Genomic DNA, 27,763 nt, shown 5'->3' on the forward strand with positions numbered 1-27,763 from the left:
GGCAGCTAGCTTCTCCCCGCTGTAGCATGTCAGCACTTAGGACCAGCATTCCAGAACCTTGCAGCACAACGGCGCCATCTAGCAGTTGGTGTTTTTGTGTGCAAAGAGTAAACTACAGAATGATATGCAATGTTCCTTGTTCTTTTGCTGAAAATCACATACAAACAACTGCAAAATACTGAGGATATTTAAGTGAAAGTACATATCAGATTTGTCTCATATTGAGTACCTTTCTAAATAAATAAATACAAATGTTTGGCAATTTTCTTTAACAGCAATGTTAATACCTCTTTTAATATTGTAATGCATTTTACAATGTGTGCAACAAACCAGAACATTAGGTAATTTACAAGATTTTTTTTCTTCTTTCTTACATACATGTAATATTTCACAATCTAAACTCTGAATACATATAGATTACAGTACAGTCATTTCTAAACAGGAGACACAGTCTCTTATAAGCCACAAGCTCTAGTTTCCCTGTGTTCAGCCACACTTTACATGTGTGTGTACATATTGTCCTCTTACAGCTATCACTGGTTACTGCAATTACCAACATGCCACAATTAAAAAGGAAGAAATGACTTGCAGTCACTGAAATAACTATTCTTCCAACTGTGACTGTTCCTGAATTCAGTTATAACAAGCAGAATCTATGAACACTATCTATTCCTGTTTCTGATTAGGGTGTTTGGTAAGACAACAGGGGTTTCCTTAAACAAAAAATAGGGTACAAAGTCTGACTGCTCTTACTAAAGAAGTTTACAATCTAAATGGGATGGATGTATGTAGAGTACCAGATAATTATTGTGCAAAAAATAAAAAATACAAAAAAGGGTGGTTACAGTTCACCTTTCTAACTGGGATTTTACTTGGAACACACATTGATCTGGCAGCCAATTAATTCAATAGTAGTTGCTCATAACTTAATAAATTGCAATGCTTAATTAAATACATTTTTTTGGACATCTCTACATAATAGGTTGCACTATTCAATCTCACTGAACCATTTAAACATTTAAATCCAACCCACCACAACTGTTGCCAGAAAAGGCTCAAACTAAAAGTACATCAGATGCTACCCAAAAGAAAAGCGTGGAAGTGTATCAACCCGTTTTCAGTTCTGATCATTAAAACTGGTCATTCATTTTATTTGGTAATGACTTTGGTTACAGACAAAAAAAAGAACAGAATAGCAGGTGGGATCATAGCAGTGTTGAACCTGGGGTGGCTTATCAGTTTGGAGAACAGACAAACTTGAGAACACAGATACGATGAAGGCCAAAATTTGATTTTTAGGGAATTCTGACAATTCTCCTTGGGCAATTCACATAACAACTCAAGAACATATTTTTCTTCTCCTAAAACAAATAAATGAAAATAGAATTCTGTGGATTGTGATTTGCCTTTGGAGAATTTCAGATTTCCCATCTCATATTGCCCTCCAAACAATTAAAGCAAGCTGCTTGCTTGTTGTTTGGCTCAGGGGTAATTGTATACAGGTTAGAAGAGCTTGGTAACAGCAACGCTGCAGGACAGCTTAAAAAAGGAGTACATAAAAACAAAAAATGTATGCAATTAAAAAAAGAATACCTTAAAAAGAGGGCAACTGTGAGCTGAAGTATTTTCACTGGCTAGATGGACAGGGGCTGAAAGCAGGAGCAGGCAGTGATGGGCAGGGGCTGAAAGCAGGAGCAGGCACTGATGGGCAGGGGCTGAAAGCAGGAGCAGGCACTGATGGGCAATAGATTTGGTTGAATGTGCAGCTGCTCTACTCCCTCACATGTCTTACAAGCTGCATTAACTGAAAATTGGACACAGCCTTTATAAAAAAAATAATTAAATTAAAAAAAGGCTTTATAAAAAGGATTTCAACACAAGACGGGTTAATTTCTTTACAACGCTGGATAATAACATTTACCATCTTAAAACCAGAGTAAACAAGAGAGCCACAGTATGACCACAGCCAATACTTCTAAATAATCCCAGAATAAAGACTACATGGATTATAGGCATGACTTGCAAACTCAAGTCAGTACCGTTTCACGAATGCCGATCTGCCCCTACATTAACATTGTATCACCAGATTCATTTTCAGCACAGCGCTCTGTTTTTTTTTTTTTTTTCAATCAGTTATCATTTGTATTGTAATGATATTGGAGAACATGGCCTGCAGCCTCTGGCTCTGCACGTTAACATGCATGGTTAATGTATGACCAACCACTACCACACTAAACAGCTTTGTAGAGGCACAACTGCAAGTCCACTTTTAGATCAAAGTATGGGTTACAAAAATCTGACAATCCTCAAAAAAGAAAAAAAAGAAAAAAGAGCGCTAATCGAATGATCCAGAATGGGTGGATAAAAAAAAAAAAAAAAGCTTTGGTATCTGCTTGGTACTTATGGGTGTCATTTTAGAGCCTGTGAACACTCCGATTGTTATGACAATGCCCTGCATACAGAAGTATAACTGGAGCCCCAAGTGTGTGTGTAATATATATATATATATATATATATATATATATATATATATATATATATATATATATATATATATATATATATATATATATGCTTCCAGTAAAACTACAAGGCAACAGGGTATGGGACACAGGCTGGGTTACTATAGACATGAGATAGTTTGAGATTACAGAATAGAGTTCTTCTAATTGATGCAGGTTTTATGGAGACAACAGAGGAGGCTTCTAACCAATAAATATGTTCTGCCTTAATATACAGAATAAATATTGTTTTTGTTTTGTTTTTCAGGATAGATATGTTGCATCTGTCATTGTCTTCACCACTGTCTTATTTCCTTTGATATAACTTCTCCATTACAATCTGACGCAAATATGCATTTGATGAACTAGCAAAAAAAAAGAAAGCTTTTGCTAGATTCTGTTGAAATTAAAGTTTGAATATGTTTAAAAAAAAGTCAGCTAACAAATTAATAGGGATTCCCCATTCAGTAGTTTGCTTAATTCAATTCAAATTGCTGATTTCGGAGCATTCATTAAAATGCCCTCATCTACTAGAGCCACTTCTCTATAGAAAATTACATTAAACTCCTTTAAAAAAGCAACAACAAAAAAGCAATTACAAAAAACACATTTGTTTTGCAGCTAACTGTTCTGCCAACCAAGAAAATCCATGAGTAGAACCTAAACATTCCACCTTTCTACACAGTTACCTGCAGTACGATGCCAAACCACCAAATCCAAATTACTGTGGGACACTTCTGCCGTTTTAAAACCTCCCAAAGAAACCTTTACAAGGCTTTCACTAGCTAGCAGAACTTTCTTTGGATAGCAATTTAAATTCATTCAGCAGGACTTCACCCTTTTCCTTTTAATGTGCAGGATTGCCCATTCAGGGCATAGTGCCACTTTAAAATATATATAGTAGGCTAGCAGTCCCAATCCCCGGGTGGCCGGGCAAAACCTAGAGAGTGTTGGAGTGGTCGAGGAAGGTGGAAAAGGGTGTGTGTGTGTGTGTGTGTGTGTGTGTGTGTGTGTGTGGAGGGGTGGCTGGCTACTGCCTTGCCGTGGAACCTTCCCCCCCTTTTATTTTTTGCTCCTTAGGCGTTTGGATTGCCGGGGGCTGTCCGCTGCCTTCCTGCTGCGCTTGCAGGGTGTCTCCGGGCTGGTCCCAGGAGGGCTGTCTCCCACTGCATTGTCCATCAGTTCACGCAGTTTGCGCTCCAGCTCTGCCAGTCGTACATTCTGCTCTCCAATCACCTGGGTCTGCTCCAGCAGCTTTTGCTCCTGGTCCTGCAGCTGCTTCTGCTGCTCCAGCTGCTTGATCCGCAGCTCCGAGATCTCACGCCGCAACGCCGTCACCGCTGCCCCGTTCACTTTCACCTGCTGCTGCAGCTTCGTCATCTCCGACCGCGATGGTGTGTTCTTGGCCAAGAGCGACATCGTGGTCAGGGAGGAGGAGGGGCCTGGCACTGAGTAAGAGAACACGCCATTAAAACAAAGCATTGACCAATTTGCGGTTGATAAGGTATGTTAGTAACAGACATATCCAGTCAAGCATCTCAGGGACTGAAATAACACCTTTTCCAGGTTTGATTAGCAACAGCCTGTAAGTATCGTTTTGTTTATTTAGCAGATTTATTTATAAGTATCAAGCTCAGGTGTGTCTTATTAAGCTTATAGAAGGATAGCAAACAGTTATGCAATGGGAGTCCCTGTATAAAAAATGATTTGGTGTCAGTACCCTAAAAAAGTTGGTCTTCATGACCTACATCCAGAACAAATAAATATATTTTCTATACGATATCCACCAGAAATAGTGGGGTAGCTTTCCAGAACCTCATCATCAAAGCAGGTCAATACATAAGACATCAATATGTGATCTAAATACCTGGAGGAGAGCCAATCAGCCGGCCTGACATGTCAGCCCCAGGGAGCTTCTTTTTGAGGATGGGGACAATCTTCTCGTCAAAGTACTCCATGGCCATGGAGGAGATATCCCGCAGCTCCTGCAGGACTTCGTGAGCTCTCTGGGGTGCCCGCGTGGAGTTCACGTAGCGCAACACCCGGTAAATTTCATCTATCACCTAGAAAGGAAATTTGACCATCAGTGTGAGGACACAGGAGACCGTAGCTAAGTCACTGCTTTAAGATGCATTTGCTGTTTATACATGTAACAAACTAAAGTACTGACTGATAAAAGTGAGATTCACTTTTACACAGTGAAAAACATTTACTATTTTAGCTAGGCAGTGGTTTTCAAGATTTTTAGGCCTGTACCCCTTTCCAAATAATCTAGTACCCCCATGTGAGTAATAATATATACCTATGAAAACAGGAAAAAAAAGATGGCATTTTTTAATTATTAGATTAAGAACTTGCAAAACCTCTTAACTCTAGACACCAAAAGCCAGTGTCAAGACCTACATCCAGAACCGCAAGGCAATATTTCGATTTCAGATTGGTCACGTGTTGCAGGGCAAATTTCAGTAAAACTAAGCCCTGGTTACTAAACAATGCAGCCATACACAGAGAGTATGTAATTCTGTATTTAAAAATGAACCAGCAGGACTTTAAAAAAAAAAAAAGCTTTAAGTGGACCATACAAAAAAAGTGTCTCGATTTGCTGACTCAGAAGGCACACAGGAAAGGAGGGGCTAGAGTTCAGCCAAGTACTGCAAATGAAAAACTGCTGTTAAAAACTAACGAAATAAAATAAAATTAGTTAACGACGGTGACAATGCACCAACTAAAAATGCTATGTAAAACTAATTCAAAAACAAGTCCAAATTAAGAGTCCAAAAACAGGTTATGCTTCTGAAACAAAACTAAGTTCCAATTTATAACAAAATCAGAAAGCAATTCTCAAAAAATGCAGAAGTGTAGAGAGAAAAGAGATAAGGCAATTTGCAAAAAACATTTATTTATTTTTTTACTGAACTTGAATGTTATCGTTGAACACATGAATTGAGACCATGTAAAATGCTGTGTGTGTCCTGTGCGGTATCGAATCTAGCCAGAATAAGCACACTGTTTTGAAGTGAATATTTCCAAAAGTTACATTTTTAATTTTTTTTAATTTTTTTTTTTTAATTTAGTCATTGCCCATGATTTTACCCCAGTTTTCTCCCCAATTTGGATTCACCAATAGTATTTTTATTAATCCCGGTTCACTGCTGCAACTCCCTGGTGACTCTGGGAACGGCGGCTGACACACGCGTCCTCTGAAATGTGTCCCAGTCAAGCCGTTGTTTTTCGCACTGCAAATCCACAGCGTCAGAGGACAACACAGATCTGAATGGCTCCACAGCAGACCTGCAGGCGCCCTATCAGCCACAGGAGTCGCTGGTGCGCGATGAACCGTGGATTGCCCTGCCGACCTGAGCCCTCCCTACCGAGGCGGCACTCAGCCAATTGTGCGCCGCCCCCTGGGAACTCCCGGTCACGGTCGGCAATGACATAGCCTGGATTCGAACCCGCGATCTCCAGGTATAGGGAGCATCCTGCACTCCACGCAGAGTGCCTTTACTGTCTTTCTCTGTCTAAATTGGGCAGCCTAGCTGCCTGCTCAACTCAATAATATTATTTAAAAAACGTAGATAAAACACTGAACTCATTAAATTGCTATCATCGAACATTTAAACTTCAGAAAAGTAAACTTACCTAGTAAACACTACACACTTGTAAATCAGCAACATCATACACTGACAATCTTTGAAGGTTTTTTTTTTTAGCCCACAGACTGCAGTAACCACCATCCTGCTATTTAAATATGTAAATTAGCCATGTGTGCACTCAAGGCTGGGTATTTCTAGAGTTAACCTCACCCAACAGAAAGGAAACATACCAGTATGGCTGTGGTTTTATTTGAAAGGAGATTCAACATTGTTGATTTGATTGCGAAGTCGGCAAGTACTACAACAGTTATAAAAAAAAAAAAAAAAACTGCAAAAGAACTTCAAACGTGGCAAGGGATATAGAAAATAAAAATCTCAGAGGACCTCCTAAAAGTCTTTTTAGTGTTCCACCCAAGATCTCAAAACACAAATATAATTAAAGTAAATCTATATTCCAGCTCTTCACTCACCACCCACCATAGACAAAATTAACATGGCAAATTTAAATGTTTTCATGATGTTTCTTGCGTTGAAAGTCCTCTGAGAAACTCTTGCCACAGAGCACACGAATGCACTGTATTAAAACAGAGATGCAGAAGTGCACAGAGCCCACGCTTTCAGCTTGGTAATTTAGCCCCTTGAAAAATGATTACAGTTGATCTCGTGGATTTAGAAAACCGTACAAGGTTAAGCTCTACCACCAGAAGTCAGACCACACACTTAATCATTTTGCCTCCCTTTGGGACAGATATGCTGCTGTAGACAAATTTAGATTGTAGCATTAATACATTTTGGATTTAGGGATTTGTTGTCCTACCTTTCCAGGGATAAAGCAGCACAGGTTAGAGTCAACATATTTCATGAATGTCATGTTGAGCAAGGAAAGGCGTGTTTCCACAGCTGCCAGTATGTCTGCATGGCGTGCAAGTGAGTGGTTTCTTCTCTCCGATTCTCGTCTAAAAAGAGAAGGGGGCAGGTCAGGAACATTCATATCCTCTGTCAGGTACTGAATCAACATGTTTGGTATCTATTATAAAAATGTACAGCTCCACTGTATCCCTGTTGTCAGATGTAACTGTGGGCCACTTAATCATCATCCTTTTAACAAAGTGACTTCACATAAACTACTGGTGCAAGTAGAAGGGATATTTTCATTGGGATGGCATAGAAGAAAATGTGGTAGTGGAAATTAGGTTCAGTCCATATATAGCCCATTTTATAAAATCTAATGTTAAAGACTTGCAAAAGCCCCATTAAACAGATCTCTCCAGGGCTTTTATAGCACTGCTATTTTTCCATGGTCTTAGTAAATTTATTTCTAATCTACATTCATTACCACAGCCTGTCTGAATAAATGTCACACATTTATTCATGAAGTTATTTGCTAGTAGTCCACACCACAAATGTCACTCATCAATTATTTATGCTGTACATGCATCCTCTGCTCCCATAAACACTGATCCACTCAACCCTTTACTGGTGACAGGATCCAATTCATCACATAATTTACTACTGAAAGAGACTTCAGAGAATCATGCAAAATAAGAGACAAGAACACCAAGACAGCATGCAATCGAAAAGATCAAGCAACTGTGAGTCTTGGTACAGTGTCTAATCTTTTACACAAAGCAGAATGAATCAACACAAACACAGTACTTGAAACCCTAATATCTCTTCAGTCACAGGCATTGCTTTTCAGAGAATGCAACGTTGGCCCCATTATTATTAGTATTAATAATAATATTTTTTAAAGGACCTGCTGCTACATGCAACTGCATTCTTTTTTGCTATTTCCTGTCTGCATTTCACTGAAGTCAGTTTCAGCCCCAAATGGTCAAGGTAACAGGCCTGACTATTTCCAAGACTGGGCACATGTTTTGTCCACCCCCTTACAGTGCTAATGATTCCAATTAATCTGGTCTCTACTTTAGCACTGCAAGCAGGCAGATGTAATAATATTTCTGACCCACGGGCCATCATCAATCTGAACTCTGAAGTACCGGTGGTTCGTACCTGGGCAGCTGTGCTATCTGAACTCTGAAGTACCGGTGGTTCGTACCTGGGCAGCTGTGCTATCTGAACTCTGAAGTACCGGTGGTTCGTACCTGGGCAGCTGTGCTATCTGAACTCTGAAGTACTGGTGGTTCGTTGCTGGTCAGCTGTGCTATCTGAACTCTGAAGTACTGGTGGTTCGTTGCTGGTCAGCTGTGCTATCTGAACTCTGAAGTACTGGTGGTTCGTACCTGGGCAGCTGTGCTATCTGAACTCTGAAGTACTGGTGGTTCGTACCCGGGCAGCTGTGCTATCTGAACTCTGAAGTACTGGTGGTTCGTTGCTGGTCAGCTGTGCTATCTGAACTCTGAAGTACTGGTGGTTCGTTGCTGGTCAGCTGTGCTATCTGAACTCTGAAGTACTGGTGGTTCGTACCCGGGCAGCTGTGCTATCTGAACTCTGAAGTACTGGTGGTTCGTTGCTGGTCAGCTGTGCTATCTGAACTCTGAAGTACTGGTGGTTCGTACCCGGGCAGCTGTGCTATCTGAACTCTGAAGTACTGGTGGTTCGTTGCTGGTCAGCTGTGCTATCTGAACTCTGAAGTACTGGTGGTTCGTTGCTGGTCAGCTGTGCTATCTGAACTCTGAAGTACTGGTGGTTCGTACCCGGGCAGCTGTGCTATCTGAACTCTGAAGTACTGGTGGTTCGTTGCTGGTCAGCTGTGCTATCTGAACTCTGAAGTACTGGTGGTTCGTTGCTGGTCAGCTGTGCTATCTGAACTCTGAAGTACTGGTGGTTCGTTGCTGGTCAGCTGTGCTATCTGAACTCTGAAGTACCGGTGGTTCGTACCCGGGCAGCTGTGCTATCTGAACTCTGAAGTACCGGTGGTTCGTACCTGGGCAGCTGTGCTATCTGAACTCTGAAGTACCGGTGGTTCGTACCTGGGCAGCTGTGCTATCTGAACTCTTTAGTACTGGTGGTTCGTTGCTGGTCAGCTGTGCTATCTGAACTCTGAAGTACCGGTGGTTCGTACCCGGGCAGCTGTGCTATCTGAACTCTGAAGTACTGGTGGTTCATTGCTGGTCAGCTGTGCTATCTGAACACTGAAGTATCGGTGGTTCGTACCTGGGCAGCTGTGCTTTGACCTGTTTCTGGCACAGGCTGTGGTACCGCTCCACCCTCAGGAACCCTTGGTTTAGCATTCGCTGGCAGATCACGTCCATCCGCTTACACACCTGCCAGGGCAGAGGCAAAGAGATCATCAGGCTGGAAATCCTAATGATATTACCAACTGTTTGGGGATATGCAATGACTGTGATAAGCAATGATATGACCAAGCATCAGTCCAAAGACCAGATGCAGGGCAAACCCAAGATAAAACAATTCTTCATCTTAAAATGCCTCTTCTTGGAACACAGAGACTTTTGGTGCTAAAGGCCTTATGCTCTGACTGCTGGACATTTGGCTCATGAATGAATCTGACCTAAAACAAAGAACAAGCCAAGAACCAGGAAAAAAGGGGTACACTTGATTCTCAAAGTCAAAGTGTTAAAAATGAACATCATTTAATACACTTACAAAACCACTTCCTCATTCTCACTCCACCACTCAAGCTAAAATGCATTTATTCAAGATTACATTCTCAGACTGTTTTCATTTTTAATGCTTACAAAAATACACAGAACTCATAACTGGTGTCAAAACCCAGAACCCTACAAAAAAACAAGACTTAGGTGGGAATAAATTCCCAGAACGCAGGTTTATATTTACTTCATATCAGGACAAGATTCAAAACCTGTTTGCCTTGGTTTTGTGTTTTATGCCCCACTTACAATTTCATCTCAATCTTCTATGAGAACAAGGCAGTTAAACAAGAACACTAGTTATAGGCGTTCAAAAGCTGTCCATTAAAACGCATTTATTTGATTAATATCAAAATGCAATTGAAAATTGTGTATACTTCGAAAGCTGTGTTGGTGTTTTTTCTTTAAAGTATTCTGAAATCTGTTTCATATCGGTTGACCACTTTGGTTTGATCATATTTGTATTTTTTAGGGTTGAACGGCAATACTCTTAAAACAAACACGTTTTTTTTTTTTTCTCTCTCCTTATTAGTAATTTACATTCTTAAAATTTAAACTACGAATACACCCCATTGATAATTAATATTGTTATTATATTAGTTATTGAATGTCAATTTCTTCAAACATTAATATGGAATATGCCAACCAACCAGCGTGAAACATACAAAATTGCTTTTATATAGTTTGCTGTAGTGCTGCACCCTGCACATCTTAAGGACATTTTAAAATAAATTACCCAACACTGCTTATAGCGACGTATTTTCTAGAGCTAGCTGGACTAATCACAAAACCGAACGGTTGTTCTTTGAGTTGGTGCAGTAATTAACAATACATCCATGTAATAACATGTACTAATAAATATAAAGTGATTAAGGAAATAGTTAGATTAAATATCACTCTTTTTAAAGAGCGTAATATGTATTAACTATGATATACTGACACTGACATAACTTTCGCAATGTGTCAATCTGGCATAGTAAAATATCACAATAATAAAACAAATATACTGTCAATCGGTCCTTGTAGTGCCGATATGCATTTTGGGCTTTGTTTTTGTTCCGTCTCACCAGGCGGAGAAAACTGATTTCATCGTAAGTGAGGCAATTTAGAATGGTGTCGATGACCACGATAGGGAGCCCCAGGAGCGGGTTGTTCTGGTGAGCGTGGTCCGGGGGCGGAGTGGATAATCGCGGGGAAATAGATCCACACTCCAGCGCTCCAACACCTGCATCCACTCTGTCTTCCACGGCCGCCATCTTCGTCTGCAAAGGAATCTGGGAAGTGACGTAAACATGACCAAACTGATGGAGGAAGTGCTTCCAATGAAACCTTGCATTAGAAAAGCGCTGGCGCCGCCATCGTTTTTGTTGGCAAACGTGTTTGTCTTCGTCTTACTCTGTTAAAAATACTCTTTTGTTACACCATGTTAGGTGAATGATGAAACTCAAGTTGCAACAAACGCCTAGACTAAAATGAGAGTAATAGTGTTTATTTTTTTTTGCTGTCTTGTTTAGTATTTAATAAACACAAATAGAATGTGTGGTTTTTTAATAAGCAATTGACTAATGTGAATTTAAAAAGTTGAGACTTGCCTAATATTGGACAGACTTACACAGATTAACACAACTATGAAAATACGTCAATCAAATCATATCATTGTTTTCTGAGGTTTTTATAATCTATTTGGATTGCTGTTTGACAGAATAATTGCTGTATGTTGTGAAAATGAACATAAACTTCAGAAAACACGGGGCATCTCGACGTACAAATAAATGAAGTGCGACACAGACCTTTTTTTTAAATGTAAATACAATATTTTGCTCAGTTTTATGTAGGATGTAGATGCCGCTGCTGTATTTTTTGATTACGCCTAACCTATGCAAAGGAAAAACTGTGATAAACTAATTTAAAAAAATCAAAAATATAAAAGACGAAAAAAGGTCATGTAACGTTAACCAGTGGCTGAAAATAGTATCAACAGAACGTTATTGAGTGTGTAATGTAGTTTACATAACTGCAGATCAAAAACGACCGTAGGGGAATGTAAACATACTGGACTGGAAACAGATACAGTTCAAAGAAAACTATACAAGAAAGTACACCATGCAACTCTGTTTTACTTGATCCTGATATCGATGTGATACAAAGCCATCTGGAATGCCTTTGTATCAGATGGAAATACTGTTTAATTATTGTTTTAAACTACATATTAAAAGCTGATTTTCACCACGCTAGTGGCAGCCGCTATGACCTCTTGTGGGGAAGGGATTTTGTGCTGCACCCAGTCCTGTTTTTGGAACCATGTGGGTGAGAGGTGACAATCAGCTCTACTGCAGTGTGGTGTGAGACTTCATACAAGTTTGGGAACTCCTGTATAATAACTAGTCAGTTCAGCACAGAGCACGCAATGCTGTACATTGTTGGCACCTGATCATTTTAGTTACACCTCTCACAAGGTCATTCTAAAAACCAAAGTGTGTTACCAGGACAAGTGAACCACTTCCTCTTATCTTTGATGGGTTTTCCTTTATACTCTAGACACACTACCTACTGTAAATGAAAAATAAATGAAATCACCTGGTTTCAACATGTGTCTATTTATTAACTTTCTTTTAGAATTACTAAAATAAATTTAATAAATGTAATAACAAACCTAGAAGTCTTTCTCAATGTGTTTTGTTATTGATGAGCACCATTTAGGTTGTATGGAGAGGGTGTAACAGGTCACACAGATCAGAACTGTATGAATAAGCAAAAGTATTATTGAACACTTTTTGACTGGATGCATTACAGTCTGGCTACACAACAAGTATGCATGAATATGCCTTTGACATTTGAAATCCTCCTGAACAAAGTTATTACACTATCCAGCCTCCATCATCATATTCTAATCAGCTTAGTGTCAGCAGGTCTCCATAGACCTCAGCTGGCAGGACCCACTCTGTATTCACTGGGCACATAACATTATGAAGTCAGAAGCATGACTTTCATTACAGTCATTAATGTCACTGGACAGTCAGACACAAGTTTTGTTCAATAATCCAGGATCCTCATAATACCGTATTGAAAAGGCACAGCATGTTTATTTGAATCTTCAATGGCCTCGGAGATAATCCTGGTGCATTCTGAACTTGTATAAGAGTGTGTTATTATCGGCTTTAGGGTTTAATGAAACTGATCCGCCAGCAGACTTGATCCTGCTTAAATCAATATCCTTTGAAAAGTCTTGCTAGACTTCCACTTAATCTAGCTTATTTGGAGACTTTCCTATGTTTAATGTAAGACATTTGAGAGTGCGAGTGAGAAAAAGCTACCTGAATTCTCTCCTGACAACAGACCATTAGAAAACTGATCATTATCTGACTTCTGTTTATAATTAGGTGCCACATTTGTTGTGTCCAGTGATAAAGTTTGAGCTATATGTGTGTAACTATTGAATATTGTAATCAATAAATGGAAACTTACTGATATAACAAACATCAATTTAGTTTCCTTACAAATCCATCTATATGAAGCCTTGAGTGTGCTTATAGACTGCAATTGGTATAATGAAACAGATGGAAATAAGGCTCCTATTGCATAGCAGTTTGATCCATTCTTGGTTTTACAATGAGTTTAAGGTTTTATATAAATTGTAATAATTAGTACTTCTTTAACTGGTAAACATTAATATTCTGTTTGTGCTTAATGTTTGGGGTACTATATTAGCAACACATTGCTTCCTCTGAGTGAAACTGCTATGCAATAGAAGTCTTATTTCCATCCCTGTGAAACCTTGAGTTTGCAATTGGGATGAACTACAAATCATCTTCCCCTAATACTGTACTGACTGCTCTCCAAATTTGTACTGAACAGAACTAAGGAATCATACAAGTTCAATACCCTTCTCCACATTTAATTGTATTCTGCCTTTTAAGATCATCAGTCTAAAAATCTGAATGGAAACCCTAAAGGTACTGGGGCAGCGATGGCTTGCTTTCCCCTGCTTGGGCCCACTCTTGGATTGGTTCCAGCAGTATGTCACTTAGGTTTACTATCAAAGGAAAAGCTCAATTTACTGCTACCATGGTAGCCACTCGTAGCTACAACTTGCCCACAGGATCCTGTGCAGGAAGCAGTGAAAGAAACAAATTCATGTGGAAGATGTTAACGCTAGAATGTATACGGAAGGTGACGGCAAAACAGTGTAATATTTTTATGTTGCAAAGCTCAAACTGCATGCTGTTTGGCTGCATTGACTGTCAAAATACATTCAACCCTCTCACAAGCTGTCCATTCTCATGTAACTTCCTTGCAGATCAGAGAATATACATTTTATGAGCTGAAGTTAACTAAAACAAATTGAAACACACAAAAAAGAAGGAGAGAACAAAGGAATCAAGCAAGATAAATCATTCAGAAGAAGCAGCAACCATTTACTGTACTCAATTATAACTTTCCACCATAACAGTGTTTAAATGAAAAAAATATATATAATAAATGAAACTGAAGTTACATGTGTAGCTGATCTTTGTTTTTCATGTTTATTGGACACAGCTGATTTGAACTGCTTTAACAATTAAATCACATGGGGGTGGGAGATCGATAAGAACGTAAAACGTAATAGAAAACAGTCTTGGTTTTCAGCACAGTTCTGTATAACCAAAACTACAAATCTTGGAATAGCTTCTGGCAAACTATACTTCTACACAGAAGAAAGCCGTCTTTACAACTCAGCTACGCAATATCAAACTGTAAAGAGAAATCGTCTGTAGATAAACCCCAGACTCTTAGTGGGGGTTGCAGATTGGATAATCTCTGTCCAGAAGAACAAACAGATACCAAAATGGGAAAGTCCAGCAAGATCTTCACACTCTTCCTTTAGTCCAGCTGAGCAGAGTCCAGTTCATCCAGAAACCTCCTACACCTTGCCATCAGGACTTTGATAACCTCACCCACCTGAACATCGGGGGGGAAGGAGTCCAGTTCATCCAGAAACCTCCTACACTTTGCCATCAGGACTTCGATAACCTCACCCACCGGAACATCGGGGGGAAGGAGTCCAGTTCATCCAGAAACCTCCTACACCTTGCCATCAGGACTTCGATAACCTCACCCACTGGAACATCAGGGGGAAGGATTGCTGTTGACTTCACAGAGACTGTACAAAATAAATTATAAAAAAAAAAACATCCAAGTTTAAACAGGGTCTACACATTTGTTTACTAAACTTAGTTTCTTTCAGTATCCTTGAAATACATTCCCTAGAGGCAGAAGCTTTTTTTAATTCGATAAATCTAAAACAAATATAAAACGTATTCTGTTTCAGGGTGCCCCAGTAATAGTCATCTTAATGTATTTAATTAGGCGATGCACAATTTTGAATGAAAAGCATGTTTAGCAAACATGCCTTTATATTATTATTATTTTTTAATTATCCAAATTACCATACCAGAAAGCTCACTCTATGCTTTACTTACAGGTAGTCTATTATACTTCCTTGGTCATTTCACCTGGTGAGTAAATTCTATCCACCCCTCAACACCTTCCTTCCTGTCATTAACAAACCATCTCCTGACATGCTTTACAGCCAGCAACATGCTTTGGCCCCAAAGTCACATGTCCTACAGAGTCCGAGTGTGACAGACTACCTGATAGTAAGGCAAGCCCACTTTCACTTTGTACTTTAGAGTGGTGGAATTAGGGTCTGCCAAAAGGAAGATGATTAACAAAGCAGTCTCCAGTAACGTGAACTTACAGATAAAGTGATCCCGGACTCTGGCAAGCTTCACCTTGTTCTTCAGTTCCTCGTACCGGAGGACTTCTCCACTGCAGGTATCTAGTTGAAAATTCAGCACCTTAGCAACCTTCCTCTCTAAATGAAAAAGAAGGCTCTGGTGATGCAGGTAGGGCACACACACACACACACACACACACACACACAGACGCACACACGCACACACGCACACAGACACGCACACACTCACACACACACACAGACACACACACAGACACACACACACACAGACACACACACACGCACACAGACACGCACACACTCACACACACACACAGACACACACACAGACACAGACACACACACACACACACACAGACACACACACACACAGACACAGACACACAGACACAGACACACACACAGACACACACACACAGACACACAGACGCACACACGCACAGACACACACACACACACAGACACACACACACAGACACACAGACACACACACACACACACAGAGGCTCACACATACACAGAGACACACACACACACAGACACACAGAGACACACACACACACACAGAATATATTTAGCTTTTTTATTACCCTTCCAGATGATTTGTTTGTGAGCCCCAGTTTGTACTACTGTGCACAATAAAGACATACCATGATCCAGCAAGAATGCGATAAGGAAACTGATCCTTCTCACCAAAGCAATTATGTAGAGCTTTTTGCTGATGTGCTCCTCGTTTGGAGAAAACTTGGCATGGTCTTTACCTGAAAAAATAAAATAAAAAGATTCTGACCATTTACAGAAAGGTGTATAGCATGTGACTTCTCTACCAGACACCTAGCTCCCCTACAAAAAAAAGCCCTACAATTAATACAACCTGCCCCAACCTGCTGGGATAAAGGACCTTACTAAGTTTTCTGGCAACCACTTAGGCATTGTGTTTTGGAGAGCATAAACCTGGGACACTCAGGTCTGCCAATTGTAGCGTCTGGGTTGTGACCCAATAGTCCTATGTCCACTGGACAGAGAAGACCATGTCACTTGTGATCTGAACCAAACTCATACACTTACCTCAAGACGTGACATGTCAATAAGCCCATGTGTGACATTAGATTTTTTAATTTGCATGGAATACACGTATTAAAGGAGTAGCATGATTTTTACATTGAACAAAAAACATGGCGTTGAAGCCTAACTTTCTTAATTAACAAATTATAAAACGTGAACTAAACCGTGTTGCCAATGGGAATCTACTTCATGTGCCTGGTGTAAACCAGGGAGAGCAGGAAAAATACATGAGTTCCAGACAGCGCATTACTACAGTGCGCTACCAGTCATACGTCAGACAAGAAGAAGAGAATCATTTTTCTACAAATAAATTGCAAGAACGGGAACAACTGTTGCCAATACTTTGGGCACTCATTGTATTCATATATAGCTGAACTACTACAGTAGATATCATTATTCATTTCATAAATATCACAGCATAACTGTATAATGCACAGTATGTATTATAATTTAAAAGATACTATATACAGTATAGGTATACAGTAGGTAAACAGTATTTTTTTTTTCTTTTCTTGTTGGACTCATGACTTATGAGAATGAAAACGGTGGTTTAAGTACCATTCCATATTAAATGCAATCGCTGGATCTTCACATCTCCAATGACAGAAACAGCAGGAAAACATTCCCATGTGGCAGAGCTCACTGGGGTCTGTAGAGTCTTTGGTAGCTCTTGGGTTCCTGGAGCACTTTATGTTTAAATGAAATTGAATTGTGTCAATCTCTGTGCCGCCTTCATCTCCCGTGGGCAACACGGGACACAACATCTACTATTACTGTTAGACAGAAAGAAACACATAGACATGTATTAGCATTCTAATCCATACTAATCCATACTGCTTTCCCCTTTATTTAAATACATAAATAAATACAGAACCTACTTCTCTTCATTTTAGACCGTGGTTTTTGACAGTATTGTAATCCACCCGCAACTCACTAACCCGCAACACAGAGAGTAAAACTTATATCGAATTTACTTGGATCCCTCAAGTACTTGGGTATTTACAAGACAATGGAACAACTCCTTACCTGCGCTTCAGTATTTAAAGAGCCGACCTTCATATAGTCAGCCTTCATTGGAATCAGCCAGAATCTCATCCTGGACAATGGCCGTGCATCACTGGTACCTTCGCAGCAAACATAGGAATCTACAAAGATCTGCTTTAACTGGCACTCATAATACAGTTTCAACATACACAGCTATTATATTTATAATAAGAGAAATATTGGAAGGGCAGCAGTGTGGAGCAGTGGTTAGGGCTCTGGACTCTTGACCAGAGGGTCGTGGGTTCAATCCCAGGTGAGGGACACTGCTGCTGTACCCTTGAGCAAGGTACTTTACCTAGATTGCTCCAGTAAAAACCCAACTGTATAAATGGGTAATTGTATGTAAAAATAATGTGATATCTTGTAACAATTGTAAGTCGCCCTGGATGAGGGCGTCTGCTAAGAAATAAATAATAATAAAATATTAGTGTGTGCTCCCATTGGCTAGAAAGGTAGCAGTGTTTTCAGCGCAGTGCGAGATTGACAGTAGGGAGTTGAGAAGTTTGTCTGGTTGATTGGAAATGTGCACGTCAGTACAGCCTTTCTATTAATTAATCAATGAATTATTAGATGAATTAACAAACAGCATGATGTCTTTGTCTTTTCAGAACTTTATGACGGCGCCAAGCACCATGCGCACCGCTTCTCGCCAGCTAACTAACACACCTGGTGTCTCGATGAGGTAGATATAGATATCTGGAAACTGCCCCTCGTCCATTTCGTTTGGTCATTTACCCAAACATCGACTGGGAGCTTGTAGGGGCAGTTTTTGAGATTTGCAGCCGATAACTTCGCTGCACATCTTTCCTTAGCGACATATGACAGGCTGTCCATGTAATCGCTTGAATTAAATATAGTATACCACTGTAATTGCCATAGACTTTATAGGTTGCCAGATTGTTTTCAACCCAAACACTGGTTGCTAGCGGAAGTGACGCATATCGACCGCAAGAATTCACAACAACAACGGGTCCCTCAAACATCATATCCGCTTGTCATTTTAAGAAAATCAGTTTTCTGATTCCGTTTTACGAAAACATTAGTTTTCGGGAAACGCTTTGTCATGTAAACGTACTGATTGACTACTTGGACCAATTCAACAGTATTCGTTGTGTCCCAGTCAGATATAGCTAGAAATAACATTTGTGTTAAAAATGACTACCTCCAATAAACAGTACTGTAAAGTACATGATCATCTTTTACAACTTGGCCCCATTCACTGATAATGACCAACCTAGGTATGGCAATGCGTTTTAATCCTCACATTTTTATATCAACAAATCTACTATATGGTATTATCAGTAGTGCTTTGTTTACATAGATGCATAAAGACGGGCCAGTGTAAAACTGCACTACATTCTTTCGATTAAACGCTGATCTATTCTTTCGTCATTGCTGATCTAATTTGTCTAACATGGCTGTTTGTACATTTAACATGTTTGGGTAATAGAAAGAAAACAATGAATATGATCTGCAATAAATACAGCCAATGTGTACCTTTTAAATTATGACTGTGTTATTAAACACAGTCATTTTAACTGCCTCACTGTTGCTATAGGCGAACTGAAGAAAGAAAAACGTCCCAGTTTATCATTGTGGGACTCTGGTATCCTTACTGAACCAGAACGACTAGAAAACCAGAATCCACCAGCATACACCAGTGCTGGTCTTTGGGACTCTGGTATCCTTACTGAACCGGAACGACTAGAAAACCTAAGTACTTGTTATATATAAATCCCTCTAAAAAATAATTATCATTTAATGAATGTTTACATTTCCAGGAATACATTCAACATGATCTAACAATGTTGGACATACATTATTATTATTATTATTATTATTATTATTATTATTATTATTATTATTATTATTAACATAGCTACAACAATTGTATAGCTGGCTGTTTAATGCATATTAGCCATATGATATTGTGTAGCTATAGCATTTGGTTTTGTGCCCCTAATAAGATGGCTTCCCCGAAAAAACAAACACGATTCTCGCGAGTAAGGAAAAGGACTGCCTACATTTCCGCGAGAGCTTCCGCGATCTCCACGTCTCCAAGCTGCAACATCCTGTAATGAAATTTAACATTTGAGTGTGTTTGAGAGAACAGTAATACGATTGGAACACGTAGACGCCGCTGACTGTGTTTTGTTAGATAAATAAACATCATTACATGTTAGTCGACAGGCTTCAGTGAAAACTGTCTTGAAAAATAAGAATCTGAGGAACCACGAAGATGTCAACAACAGAAAGAAACAAGAACCCAAACAGCACGGAGTCGTGGGGAGGCTTCGAGGACAACCCGATTCAAGTAAATGATATAAGATTAAAATCAGTTACAATTAAAAACAGTTACAGGGGATGCAGAAGTACCAGTTTTCATCATGTGTAGCTACGGACTTTTTGCTTAATTATATTTATAATTAGTGAGCAATTAACTGAAGAGCAATTATAGTAGCCTATGGAACATTCCAAAAACGAAGCCATCATCTAAATTTGATGCACAGCACTTTCACGGTTATAAAAATAAATTAAATTAAAGCAGTGCAAACCTCAGCTGTCATCCTCCACTTCTTGTGTGCAGGTGTGTTTGTTCTTTGCCAGATTGATTTCTTAATATTTGTTAATAAGTATGTTTTGGTATTTGTATACATAATTCCATCTAGAGTTCAAATATGAGCTGTCACGTGATCACCATGATCTGCAAAACCATGCAGAGTTTCATGATAACCAAAAACGTCATTCTCAACATATAGGCTTAATTAGTTCTGTCAGTGAGGAGTCAGTTGGTTACTACTGGATATACCTGCATTATATATACACAGTCACAGCATGGGGTTTGCACTATTCAATAAAAACAATAAATAATTATAATAAAAGAACAAAGTGCTGTGCTGCTCAATACGATTGCAGAGACGGGGCTTACAAAAAATACTAAATCTAAAACAGGAGGGAGACAGGAAGCACAGCAGGAGCCTCGCTCTAAATGTCGGCGGCTGTTTCATTCATTTCTCTCCCGACCCACCCCTGAACCCAAAAGAGTCTAATTCCTTCTCTGATCCTGCTGGCTGTATGTCCAACTTCCACTCCAGACACACCCGGGTTCACATTAACAACACAATCCCATCTCGAGTAGATGAAATCAGGTGCCCAGCTTCTTCAAATTGTCCAGTTGACACCTGTGGAGGCTGAGAACAGGAGGGCATCAACGTGCCAGTGAGATCTGTGCTTGAACTACGAAAGCAATGTGCAAATCAAAATAAACAAGCTTTAAAACAAGGTGATAAAATAAAAACAAACTAACATTAAATTAAAGGTGATGAATCAAAATGTGGTTACTATAATTTAAAATGTTAATAAGAAGTGCCTAAATAAAGTGACGTGGGTCACCCTGTTACATATAGGTAAAAAAAAAAAAAAAAAAAAGCACAGGTGTGACTTATTACAATCATAGTAAAATCACGATCAAACCGCTATACAATGGGAGTCATATTTCCATCCCTGTACTTTTGGTATATATTTTTTTATTATACAATCATCACCTCTTAGAACAGGCGTGTTTGTGTTAACATGGACGGTATAAACACTCACACAATAACCTGACATTCAAAATATCCCCCAATCACCAGTTCAGTAATCAAAACAAACAAGCGTGTATGCGGTTAAAAATCTTTAGTAAGATGCTTATTACACTAATGAAAAAGATGTATTGAAACCTATAAATGTAATAAAAAGTGCAAAAAAGTAATGCAAGTGCAGAAATGTAAAAACAGTTTTACATTATTGCAAATTGTTTCCAGCAAAGAACTCTGTGATACACATCTGGATGATCTTTTTTTGCATGGACGGCAAAGTAAGTTTCAGTCAGAGTAAGTTTCGGTTGTATTTTCGGCAACACTCTTCTCCTAAACTCCAGTTGCATTGTTTGCTGACTGACGGTTCCAAGCATGCTTTAGCAAGCGCACATCATCTAACAGAGACATTTTATTTACACTGAATTTTCGTGCTGATGCTCATCGCTTTTCTCTTTACAGCCATGCTTGCTTGCTGTTGCAGGCAGTGCTGTTTTTCAAACTATAAACCCGACACTGCGTACAGGGATTAAATAGCCAAGGTACAGTACAAGGTAATCGCTCAGTAACAAGGTGCAAACAGCTGATTGATGGATTAGTAAAACTGATTACTACAGTAATCAGCAGTGTGTTTGTTATTTAAATCTATGTGAATGGCACATAACGAGATCCAAACAGCTGAGTTTGTCCGAAATATACAGCATTCTTAACACGGTATAAACAATGCTTTTGTTATTGAAATCAATGGGAATGGCAAACGCTATTTGTCCGATATAAACAGCTGCCTGAAATGACCCTGTATGGTGTAAGTGGTGGATACTGTATTTCATAAACAAATGATAGGAATCATACTACAGTGTCCAATTTGTTGACTAGCACACCACTTTTTGTTTTTCAAACTACATTGAATTAGGAGATGCAAATGCTTGTCTTCAGCACTCTTGGATTGCTTGGATCATTCAGTCGATCAAAGCTTCTTTTTTTCCCCTTTCCCGTTCCCCTGCAGGGAGGCGGCTCCGCGGTAATCGACATGGAGAACATGGATGACACCTCGGGGTCCAGTTTCGAGGACATGGGGGACATGCATCAGCGAATAAAAGAGGAAGAGGAGGTGTCGGAGGAGGCAGCAGCGACGGAGGAAGGGGATGACGGAGAGTTCTTGGGCATGAAGGGGGTCAAGGGGCAACTCGGCCGCCAGGTTGCCGATGAGGTAAGACCCGGTTGGCAGTGAAGGGTGGACGGTTCAGCTCCTGGATTAGAAAATTCAGAGATCCCAATTGGGATCTTTAAGTTCATCTGATAAATTCCCCTGAAAATGTTTTTAATTTTATTGATTTAAAATTATACACATACACACCTGGAAAACCTCATTAAGCTGGTACATCCAGCTTGTTTTTCAAGAGGGACACAGGAAACAGACAAAAATACATTTAACATGATCGGTTCTCACACGCATCTTTCTTTAATTGGTGATCGCATATACTTTGAGCAAAAAAGCAATTGTGAATCAAATGTTTAAATCTACCCAGTGAAGTTGCGATGGTGACAGACCCATACTTGTAACACGTGCACTTTAGTAAAGCCAGAACAGCAGAAGGCTATGTAACAAAGGTATTGGCAGATATTAACAGCCCTGAGAATTATTCCCTTGCTTTTGACTCTTAGGTATGGCAGGCTGGTAAGAGGCAGGCATCAAAGGCTTTTAACCTGTATGGCAACATCGACATCCTCAGACCCTACTTTGATGTTGAGCCTATCCAGGTCAGGAACAGGTAAGACAGGCTTTTAAACTCCTTATTTATCTGAAGGATAAAGAGCCCAGCACAGTATACTTTTGTCCACTCAAATGACTTCCTTGGGAGTCTTAACATTTAAAAAAAAAAAAATAATAATAATTTGAAGTTTATTAAATAAAAGCTGATTTTTTGCTTTCTTGCAGGTTATTGGAGTCTCTGATACCTGTCCGAATTATTAACTTCCCACAGGTGATTGTGGTTTTTAGATCTGATTTTTAAACCATGTATGGACTTAAAAACAAATGTATTTAAAAACATGCTTGTGGTTTAAATTCTGAACAAAAGCCTGTTCAGGTGACCAGAACCCTTAGGTTCCAGGTGTCTATCCTGGATTATCTGGATCACAATCTTTAAGTTAAGTTGAATAACTAGAAAAAAGGCTGCAAATCGCTACCTTTCTTTTTATTTTTTAGCATTGTTATATGCTTTTAGAATAACAGCTAAAATGAAGTATTGGGTACGACTAGGATTGAAGATATAATTGATTGCAAGGTATTAAAGCACTTTATTTTCAGCTGAAGTAAATGGTGTGTCATATGAAGCAGACCATAATCGTAATTGATTTCTAATTCAAAGCACTGCTAGTTTTAAACTGTAGGTTTAACATTTGATATTACCCAATCATAAATGTTAATGTATAGTAATGTTTTTGTTGTTTTTTTACCCTTAGAAAATTGCTGGAGAACTGTATGGCCCGCTGATGCTGGTTTTTACATTGGTTGCCATTCTCCTGCATGGAATGAAGACATCTGGAACTGTCATTGTAAGGAACTATCTCAGACCCTTTTTAAAATGGTGTTCTGAAAATAAACACAATACTACCATTAGAGAAACTGCTTTATATCACAACAACATAAAAAATGTTCCTTTTTAAATAAACTCTTCACAGCTGTTTGATTCTTGCCACACCTCACAGTTCAGACTCCCTTGTATCTCCCCGCAGAGAGAAGGCACATTGATGGGCACAGCCATAGGCACCTGTTTTGGATACTGGCTTGGCATCTCCTCCTTCATCTATTTCCTGGCGTACTTGTGCAATGCTCAGATCACTATGTTGCAGATACTGTCACTTCTGGTGAGTGCTAAAGGACCATACTATTCTTAAATACACACACATATCCATGTTGTAGTAAACCAATACTGAAACATTCTTTTGGGTATTCTAAGTTTCTATTTACAGTACATTTGGGTTTTCTAAAACTATTTCTCATAGCAGCAGGTTTGCCAGTTTCATTCATTAACACTTTGATTCCCAGCGTTGTTCCTGAACAGTAGTATTAGTATGTCGAAGTTAAAACCACAGATCATTGTTTTGTACCTTTATAAGTACTTCCCTGAACCTAATGAATAATTAGCCCTTTTCTAATATACAGACTGTGTTGTTTTACAGGGTTATGGTCTGTTCGGACACTGTGTTGTTCTCTTCGTGACCTACACTGTTCACTTCCATTCTCTTTTCTACATCCTGTGGTTGGTCGTTGGAGGACTCTCAACACTACGTATGGTAAGGTTTAAAATATATATATATATATATATATATATATCTTTGCTACATCTGTTGAATGTATATATCTGCCTAATAACACGCAGTTCTACAACAGTCCTATATACAGGAAGTTAATTTCTTCTCTCTTAAGCCCCTTTCAGACTAGCACTATCTGGGTCCCGACCTGGGTTCTGGCTACCCGGGTCACAATCCCGCATAGTGTAAAAACATGTACCCGGGTCGACCCTAGCTCGACCCAGGTCGGCAACGACCCACCTCAGGATGTGGGTTGAAACACTTTGTCCCCGGTCGAGCAAGATAAAATGCATGATGGGCGTTCTTAAGCGGACGAAAGTAGCCACGCATACGTGAAGGATTCACTCACTCATTAACCTGCGAGCCATTTCTGTTTATTCTGTTCAGTCATATTTTTGTAGATTGGGACACCATGAGCCAGATTGCTGCGGGGATGGCGTGGCGCCATGAAGAAACATTTGCTCTAATCAACATTTGGGCTGACAATGCAATCCAGAGGAGCTTGGATGGAAGAGTCTGTAACAAGCACGCCATCTTGAAAGCCAAAGGGTGGTGGTGTGAATGTTGCTGCATCTGGGGCATTGTGTAGTTGCTTCCATCACCCAGGTCGACCCTGCTTCTTCAAAAAGCAGTGTGAAATCATCTAGGGGATCACTGCAGTATTGCAAATTTGAGTCTTGGGTTAACAGTGTTTTTTTTTTTTTCTCCCCGTGGTGGTGCAGGTTGCTGCTCTGATTTCCCGCACTGTGGGGCATACACCACGTCTCATCCTGTGCGCGACCCTCTCTGCTCTGCACATGCTCTTTTTGCTTTACCTGCACTTTGCCTATCATAAGATTGTTGAAGGTGAGATGCTGTTGGCTTCATTTAATTTGAAATCCATATACAGGATGTTGCATGGGGGGTGGGGTTGGGATCTGGGGAAACAAAGCTTGAGGAGGTCTGGCTATGGGTAATATTGTTGTTCTGTAATTAAGATATGTGTTAAATGGTATTAATAAGCTGTATAATATCCAATGTCTCATGCTATTGTTTTATTGTCCACTAAGCAACACATGTAAGCAACATATGAGGAAACTCTGCATGATAATATCACATAATTATACGGCACACCTTTTAAAACTTGTACTTGGTCAGTCTTTACTAAAATACAAATTGGTTAGGGTTAATTGCTAATGTAATATTCCTGTTCCTGTGTTTCTAAAGGTATTTTGGACACCCTGGAAGGCCCCAATGTGCCCCCGTTTCAGCGAATTGCCCGTGACATCCCTGAAGTTTCAGTGGCCTTGGTGAACACCACAGTAAAGACGATCAGCGCCACTCTGCAGTCCTATTAATCATGAAACGAACTCTGGAAACTACACAATGATTTACAGTCCATCTTTGGCAAAGAGTTCCGTTCATAACTGTTTTTGTTCCTGTTTCCAACCTTCTTACTATTATTTCATGTTGTTTTAATTGGGTAACCTATTTTTGGTAAAGTCATCATCTTCTTTTTCAAAAGGCAAAGACCTCATGTTATGGTGTTTTAGTACAGTGTAAGAGGTCAAAAAACAAAAGAAAGTGTAAGCTATTCCTAAATTCATCAGTCTTCGCTGCCCTGTGATGTGCCACAGGTTGCTTAATTCTCTCTGTTTCTGTAATGTTTCACATACACATCGGTATAGCTGCAACTGTTGATCAGCCTGGTAGCTTTGCATCAGAGCCTTACCCAGGGCTTGACAGTGGGTCATTAGACAGCAAGAAAGACACATATTTGGTTGCTCGACATGTGCAGATAATGTAATCTTGCACCATTCCCAGGTCAATTATGTCATCTGATTTTTTTTTTTTTTCTTCAAGTATGTAATAATAAAAAAAATCTTTATGTATTTTAATCTGTTTTTATCAAGCTGTATTATTGAACCAGGATACAGTAGATTGCTCATGTATTGATCTGTATTTTTCAAAAACGTTTGTATTTTGTTTGGGGTTTGTTATTAGACAATTTCTTAGACAAACAAAAAAGTGGGTTTGTGGCATCTAGGTCTAGATCTAACGTCTTTTTATGGCTTTGATATACAAAGATCAAGTCAGTGTCACTTCTCAATGCTTCCCAGCATCTCCCATTGAACTGCAGTGAAAGTGTATTCATTGGGACTGTGCTTTATGGTGCATTGATCTACAGTCGCCTGTAGTTTAATATGGGTTCTCTGTGGAATTGGGTCTTAGTTGGATTGTACATTAATGTTCCTTATCATGGGTTTACTTTTTTCTTATATATTATAGTTATTGTACAGAAAATAAAATAAAATATTCAAGAAGTTTGAATACAAGTTTCTTTATTGTTACTTTCTGCTGTTTGGTTTATTTTAATAATGTCATGTTTTAAAATATCAATGTTCTTTACACAATGACATTCAAACTATATATGGGGTTCTTAAGCTCGATTTTTAAAGCTCTTTGCTCCAATGTCAACAGTATGTGTTTTTTCTTTTCTTCAGAAATATAAAACTACAAAAAAGTCAATGGACTGTATCACCAGATATAAACAACTACAATTTATAATAATAATCTTAATTTTTATATAGCGCCTTTCATAGTGGACCATCACAAAGAACTTTACAAGATACGAGACTAGGGTGTGTGAACTGTGCATCAGCTGCAGAGTCACTTACAATTACGTCTCACCCGAAAGACAGAGCGCAAGGAGGTTAAGTGACTTGCTCAGGGTCACACAATGCATCAGTGGCTGAGCTGGGAATAGAACCGGGGACCTTCTGGGTACAAGCCCGTTTCTTTAACCACTGGACCACACAGCCTCCGATTTAGTGGCTTTTAATGTTTTTTTTGTTTTGTTTTTTTTTCCAATTCCAAATGAAGTAAAAAGCTTTCCCCTTGGATTATATTACTTTGCAGTTCAGTTCTAGTTTTGAACAATGAGCAGGTGTTTTAAACAATTACAGCCTGGAGTGAACACTAGACTATACCCATATGATTATTTCACAATTAAAATGTTAAGATTGTGCATTTGCATGAAATATCAATATCCATACCTAATACAGAATATAATGCTTGATTACAAATGTATGAATTCTGTCTCTGAGAACACTTTTATAAAACCACTTCAGATGAGGAAGATTGTGTAAACGCTGCACCTGGTCATGTTATTTCTTTAAATTGTAACCACCTTTGTAGATATGAAACTTTTAGTATATATCTATTGAACCTGGCACTAATCTGGTCTGCCTTACGTTACCTTACAAAGAGTGGAATACCATACAAGGCAAGGGGATTATTATTATTTTTTTAATGACAGACTGCTGGTTTTACTAGGAGTTTAATAAGACACACCTGAGCTTGTTACCTATACACT

The 27,763-nt window shown here is 39.2% G+C and overlaps 2 protein-coding genes and 1 long non-coding RNA gene across 3 annotated transcripts; 1 reads left to right on the forward strand and 2 right to left on the reverse strand.

The window, feature by feature from the left end:
• Positions 1-288: 288 nt before the first annotated feature.
• LOC117411494 (F-box only protein 28-like) lies at positions 289-10,995 on the reverse strand. The gene is made up of 5 exons (XM_034019101.3): positions 10,737-10,995; positions 9,212-9,321; positions 6,912-7,050; positions 4,369-4,564; positions 289-3,949 (listed from the first exon to the last, which is right to left on the reverse strand). Exons 1-5 carry the CDS (start codon positions 10,923-10,925, stop codon positions 3,564-3,566), a joined length of 1,020 nt encoding a protein of 339 aa, XP_033874992.1. The 5' UTR covers positions 10,926-10,995; the 3' UTR covers positions 289-3,563.
• A 3,182-nt stretch (positions 10,996-14,177) lies between these two features.
• On the reverse strand, positions 14,178-19,588 carry LOC131737255 (uncharacterized). The gene is made up of 5 exons (XR_009328831.1): positions 19,540-19,588; positions 17,498-17,595; positions 17,030-17,244; positions 15,407-16,167; positions 14,178-14,809 (listed from the first exon to the last, which is right to left on the reverse strand). It is a non-coding gene; the product is annotated as an uncharacterized LOC131737255 (long non-coding RNA).
• LOC117410674 (protein YIPF3-like) lies at positions 19,574-26,735 on the forward strand. Its single transcript, XM_034017396.3, has 9 exons — positions 19,574-19,829; positions 22,097-22,300; positions 22,756-22,862; positions 23,030-23,075; positions 23,557-23,649; positions 23,830-23,961; positions 24,277-24,390; positions 25,131-25,254; positions 25,615-26,735. Exons 1-9 carry the CDS (start codon positions 19,755-19,757, stop codon positions 25,743-25,745), a joined length of 1,026 nt encoding a protein of 341 aa, XP_033873287.1. The 5' UTR covers positions 19,574-19,754; the 3' UTR covers positions 25,746-26,735.
• The last annotated feature ends 1,028 nt before the right edge of the window (positions 26,736-27,763 follow it).

This window comes from Acipenser ruthenus, chromosome 6 (genome assembly GCF_902713425.1).
Source record: "Acipenser ruthenus chromosome 6, fAciRut3.2 maternal haplotype, whole genome shotgun sequence".
NCBI lineage: Eukaryota > Metazoa > Chordata > Actinopteri > Acipenseriformes > Acipenseridae > Acipenser > Acipenser ruthenus.

What these genes read in the sequence shown, in the direction of transcription:
- LOC117411494 (XM_034019101.3), bottom strand. Translation starts at nt 10,925, where the DNA reads ATGGCGGCCGTGGAAGACAGAGTGGATGCAGGTGTTGGAGCGCTGGAG. An exon ending in GTCAAAGCACAGCTGCCCAG is followed by an intron (nt 7,051 to 9,211) that starts GTACGAACCACC and finishes TTCTCTTTTTAG; the next exon opens with ACGAGAATCGGAGAGAAGAA. An exon ending in GCTGCTTTATCCCTGGAAAG is followed by an intron (nt 4,565 to 6,911) that starts GTAGGACAACAA and finishes TTTCCTTTCTAG; the next exon opens with GTGATAGATGAAATTTACCG.
- LOC117410674 (XM_034017396.3), top strand. Translation starts at nt 19,755, where the DNA reads ATGTCAACAACAGAAAGAAACAAGAACCCAAACAGCACGGAGTCGTGG. An exon ending in GCCGCCAGGTTGCCGATGAG is followed by an intron (nt 22,301 to 22,755) that starts GTAAGACCCGGT and finishes TTTGACTCTTAG; the next exon opens with GTATGGCAGGCTGGTAAGAG. An exon ending in CCTATCCAGGTCAGGAACAG is followed by an intron (nt 22,863 to 23,029) that starts GTAAGACAGGCT and finishes GCTTTCTTGCAG; the next exon opens with GTTATTGGAGTCTCTGATAC.